Genomic DNA, 5,955 nt, shown 5'->3' with positions numbered 1-5,955 from the left:
GAGCGGGAGAGAGAGAGAGAGAGAGAGAGAATATATAATTTATATATTATAATAAATATACATACAAAATATTTTAACTTTGAATCTTTAAATATTTGTCAAAAATATTATTCATCAATCTTCTTTTTTTCTTTCGTTGGAAAGTAAATGAGGAATTATGATTTCATCATAAATTTTACACTTTAATAAAGTATTAAATTGTTTGCCTAGATTAGCCAATAGGTATTTAGGATATATATAACAATTTAATTTTTTTAATGTGTCTTTTCTCAGAGTAATCTCAGATTAAGATCAGCAAGGCTTAAAATAATTTTTACTGAATTTATTTTCACTGATTTGACATTAAAGTAATTTCTAATTTTTTTAGTAACACTTCGGTCAGTTATTTGAATTGTTGATGAATCGCATCGTAATAATTGAAGTAATTTTAATTGTGTCATTTTATGCAAATTTTCTTCTATTTTGAGAGCGATGAATATTGAAGAGTAATATTGGACACAATCATTTCGCTCAGCCTCTTTCACTATGAGACAAACCATATTTTACTGATTCCAGGCTCAAGTGAAAAGACCCTTCACCTCGTGAGGCTTACGTTCCGAAATAAGTGCCGAGTGAAAGAAATTACCCCTGGTCCTCGTCGGCAGCAGCTCCTTGCTGAACAATGCGGACCACGTCCGTCGTCGACATCGTCGGCACTCACGTTGCCGTGGCACACACCGATGATCACCGATCACACATCCTGCCGCTCCTCCTCTTCGAACACTCTCGAAGAAATTCACCTCTCGATACCGAAGAAATTCTCTTTCGCGATCGCGGAAGAAATTCTCTTTTTGACACGACTCACGAACCTGAATTCTCTTCACTGTACTCTGCGGTTAGCGCACGTGTGTTCACCAGATCAGATCGGGTTAAAACTCTGGGTCTCCAGGCTGGCTGGCGCCCGTCAAGGCTACCGATATGGCAGAACGAAAGAGCGATCTGGGGGCTCGTTTTGTGACTACGGGCCCCGAGATATACGTCCTCGTGAAGCTACCTAGTCCGGCTGGTCCCCCTGGTACTACAGAAGGACGAAGAAAAGGTGGAGGCGGAGGCGGAGGCGAAACCACGAGGAGCTGCACACACGGCGGTGAACACCACCTCACTGAGGCCTCAGACGAGTGTCGTGCCGCACCGCTCGCGTCGGTTTACCTGTGCACATGTACGCACGCAGCGTTTTTCTTTCCTCGTCTGTGTGTGAATGCCGTGTTCTTTTCCCTCTGCACACGCAGACAGGTGTACGATTCTTGATTGGAATGTGTTTATGTGTGCGCGCGCGCGTGCATGCCGTGTGTAAACTGGCGTGGCACGTTCTTTGCGTTCTACCTGTCTGTGTGTAAGTTACTGTGAAGATATTCTTTTCCTTCTACCCGTCCGACACAAGCGTACAAAAGTGTGATTCTTGATTTGCGTGTGTTGTGTGTAAACTGGTGTGGCATGTTTTTGCCTTTGTGTGCGTGTATACGCATGTATACGCGTGTGCGTAGCGTTACTTTGCTCGCATACAGAGACAGCTTAACACTTATCTGGATGTGTAACGGCGTCGCATATTCTTTTATACTTCTATCTGTAGCGATAATCTGACTCTTGATCGTGTGCGTAATTTATGTTATACCAATACATCGGGTTCTCTTCTTCCTGCTATGACCCAGCCGACGCGATGCGAAATTCTTGATTTCGCGTGTGCAAATGTGCGTTTGTGTATTATAGCATCGTTTTACCTGCTCCATAAGATGTGCATTAGTATTAGGAAGAGATCGTGCATACACGAGTGTGCGTACTGTATAGTGTAAGCGTACTGTATAGTGTGAGGGATCAGTGATGTATAACGAGATTGGATGTCCCGAGAAAAGCAAGGGATTTAAAATGAAACATGTGATATTTAATTAAATTTGAGAAACGATGTAATATTAAATTAATTTTGAGAAACGAGGAAAAGATTAACACAATAAATTCGTTCAATTTTTACTGAAATTTCCGATTTCGTCTGCGTGTATTTTATCATTATAAAGGACTTTTATTAAAAAATCTCACTATTTTCTTTATTATTTACTAAAGTCTAATAAGATATTATTAACCAATAATAATCAAATTATTTTACAATTTTTCTCTTTAATATATTTTTTACTAATAAGGGAAGTGTTTCACAACTGTCCGGAACCGATTTGATTTAAACACCCCTTAAACATGAGTTAGCGCACGTATAAAAAAATACGTGTGTCTTAGATTTTCGTGTTTAACAACATATTTCATGGAGAATCAAATTGGTTCCGGATAGTTGTGAAACTTCCCTTGTAAGAAATATCTTAAATTTTTAAAAATATTTCTTTCAATTTTTTCTCTTTCATTATTGTCAAAAATTTAAATGAATTCATTTCATGAAAATTCATTATATCTTGTCATTTGTTAATTTCTTGTAAAATATAGTATTTCAAATGCATGTGTTTGGTTTCATATAAATATGACTGACAATGAGTATTCTTCAATACAATTAACAGCGATTTATCAATAATCCTATCAGTGATAAATATGACGCAAGTCAATTATTCGTTTTTTTTTTTGTTTATTTTGAATCGGTTAGAAGTGAAATAATTTTGCTGGAGAACAGGAAAGAAAACGCGAGCAGTAATGTCGCGGGAAATAATTCGATCGCGAGTTTCTATTGTGCAGTCAGTGTTGTTGCCGCAACTTCCTCCGCGTGATTTATTCGCAAGAATTATTGGTTCTCTGTCATATGTAATTTTCCAGGTTAACATTCCTTATTCTTTATTCAACCACACGTCCACTGTAGTTAATTATCAGAAAATCTGATTTCTTTTCTGTGTTCAATCATGTGTTCTATTTCATATTTATTGACGAATTAAAATCACATTAAAAGATCATGTCTTTATTAAAATTATACTTATAATTTGTATATATTATACTTTTTATTTATTGTAATTCTTAATGTATTTATCTTAAGACAAGTTTCGCTGAAAAACAACGAGCGTTCGTGGTAGATGCCCTCAATTTCCTCGTTCTTATAATTCGTATTCACCATAAATGAGAATCACCACAAATTAAATATAAGAAATGTACAGAGCAAATGTCATATAATGGTATAAATCGATGACATCTTAATAATTTTATATTTATATTACAATTACTTTTTTCTCAATCATTATTTAAATGCGTTATTTCAAATATTATTAAAATTATTTTCATGCACGATCTTTATTGTACGCTCTGTGTATCGGCGAACACCAGATAATAAATCGATCGTTTAATACTTTCGATCTCTTCTTATTCCTTTCCTTTCCATCACTCAGTGAACTATTGTGTCTGATTCTGCAATTCCTCTCTCCATTTTTCCTCTCCCTCCCCTCTCTCTCTCTCTCTTTCTCTCTAGCGAATATGGAAATGCATCTTGCATACTACTTAGAGCTGTAACGAAAATTCGAAAGGATGCAGAAGGCTTTGCTACCTGTTGCGCTCGACCTACAATTGCATGTACTTGTCGTAAAAATTTTAATGCATCGCGTGAGATGTAGTTTATGGGGAATAGCTTGAGTGCATTAATACGCTTTGTGATGCATGCTAACAACTCTTTATCATACATAAATTTGCATAAGTACAACTAAATAAGCATGCAAGCTTTATATGTTTCTTTATTATTAAATCATTAAATGTTTTTTTAGATAGTGCTCATATATATTTGTATACATATGTAAATAATATATATATGTCTGTACATATAAGATTCTGTGATATAATCGATCATATAACGACGATATAACGATGAAATAATTTGCTAAAGTAAAGAGTAATAAAAGAATATAAGTGCATATTATTGATGAAACTTATAAATGAGTTTCAAAATTTAAATTTAATAATTTTTTACGATTAAAAATATCGAAATATAATCACGAAACTAATTGTCTGGACAGTGCGCTGTTATATTGATGATTTTTTCAAATTACTATGTTAAAAATTGTGGTTTTACGCATACATTATGGCATTACCATAATTTATATTTGTATTTCAATAACTAATTATAAAGCTAGTGTCACACTAATTTAAAAAGTAGTCTGAAGAATAATATCATCGACATAATGGTAGATTGTACGAACAATTTCGTGACTGTTGTATATTATTGCACTATACGTACATAAATATAAATAGAATAATTGTTGTGAATAGAAAAATTCTCTATTCACGCATCGTCTGTGAATGCGAAATCAGTCCCGAAATGCATTCAAAAGCGAGTGTATGAATTTCGATTTTTAGATTATCCTTTTTTTTAACAGTATCATCTTAACGGTAATGAGTAATTTCATATTTCAATCTACTCTTGCTTTTATTAAATTATTTACGAAATTCATTATTAAATAATTAAATTAAGAAGGTTCTCCAGTCATTTGACATAATATAGGAACTTGATCAAATTTTGAGAATAAATTCATTATAAAAATAGAGGCATTCCTAAATTAAAAAAAATTTTTTTTACCATCTGGATCGAAAGTTATTTCAATATTCAATAAAAAGTAATATTTTTTAAATTTGTACTCTAATAGAAATATATGAAAATGTATTACAAAATAATGATAAAAATCTCAATTTTTTTATACAAGTACTGTATGAATTAAAAAATATTTATGTAAAGACACACTTACATTGAGATGCAGACATTAATTGTTCAGTAAATAAACAAAATATTTATTTGTTATAAACTAATTGATGAATCTTAATGAAATTTTGCATAAGTCACGTTTACTTAAATATATTTATACAAAAAAATTTAGATTTTTGTCATTATTTAAAAAGTTTTAGTTTATAACAATAAAACTATTAACAAATAAAATAAATAATCTATAAAAATGTGTTGCTCAATGAAAACAGAATGTTATGAACACAACTTTCACATGTAGTTTGTTTAAAGCGTAAATATTAATATATGTGTTTTATGACTAGAGAATCTCCTTAAATAATATTAAAAAATAATAAATCACATAATTTATATATTATTGGAACTTTAATAATTACTTTTTTCTCATACGCTTTATATCAAGAAAACTATTATTAAGAGGATAAAGTTTAAGTTAGAAAAGAAAAAACTGACAGAAATTATGACAATAAAAACAGCAATAAGAACATCAACAATTTTCTTCAATGACAGGATATACAATAGGACTACAAAACAAACGACTGTGTCCTTACTATGCCATAAAGCGTATTTCATTCCCAAAATACTACATATTTGCAAACCATAAAGTCGAGATAACGGTGAAGGTCAGAGACTCAACTTTCAGTGGTAAACGAATAGTTAGTTTCGATTGATTTAAGTCAAAGGAATGTATACGCGATTAAATTTTATCATTTTATTTATTTAAAATCAAAAAGATACTAAAATGACTTAGTTACGAGTTATTATGTGGAAAAAGTTATTATATGGAAAAAGGTTCCTAAGAATCTGTTTTAAGTTTCGTTCTTGAAATACTTACTTTATTCTCAACAGCTCCCAGCCCTGAACATCTTCCACTCTCTGAAGAACTTCGAGCAATTCTTCTATGTGTTCTTCCTCTATCGAGATCATACTGCATTTCAGGGATGTTCTTAACAAATAAAATCACCTGAACTTCAATTTTTCATCGAAAACGAGATTATTAGCGGTATCCACGATTGTACGTGCTGCCAGGCATCACGTACGGCGTCACACTGGCTCGGAATGTTGATACCGGCACGGCGCGGCTTCCTGGGGTGGCAATTGTGTCCACGGCACATTCCATTTACATCTTACATCCTATCGACGTCACGCGGCGCGAGTGACGCGAATACCTTAAGAGACATTTTTCGCGTATCTCGAGAGAAAAGACCATTTTAACTTTATAAAATTACTTTCTTTTAATTCCTTTTAATTAATTATTTATCTATTATGTTAAA

The 5,955-nt window shown here is 32.8% G+C and overlaps 1 protein-coding gene across 1 annotated transcript in view; it reads right to left on the bottom strand.

Annotated features, from left to right (window-relative positions):
* LOC108722563 (uncharacterized) overlaps window positions 1-757 on the bottom strand; it is a 55,223-nt gene extending 54,466 nt beyond the window's left edge. The window contains exon 1 of the mRNA XM_018447743.1: window positions 626-757. Within this exon, the coding sequence (XP_018303245.1) occupies window positions 626-687 (62 nt within the window). The 5' untranslated portion in view covers window positions 688-757. The remainder of the gene's footprint in view (window positions 1-625) is intronic.
* Window positions 758-5,955: the final 5,198 nt, after the last annotated feature.

Source organism: Mycetomoellerius zeteki, unplaced genomic scaffold, assembly GCF_001594055.1.
Source record: "Mycetomoellerius zeteki isolate Tzet28-1 unplaced genomic scaffold, Tzet1.0 scaffold210, whole genome shotgun sequence".
Taxonomy (NCBI): domain Eukaryota; kingdom Metazoa; phylum Arthropoda; class Insecta; order Hymenoptera; family Formicidae; genus Mycetomoellerius; species Mycetomoellerius zeteki.
This window is presented reverse-complemented; position numbering and strand designations above follow the sequence as displayed.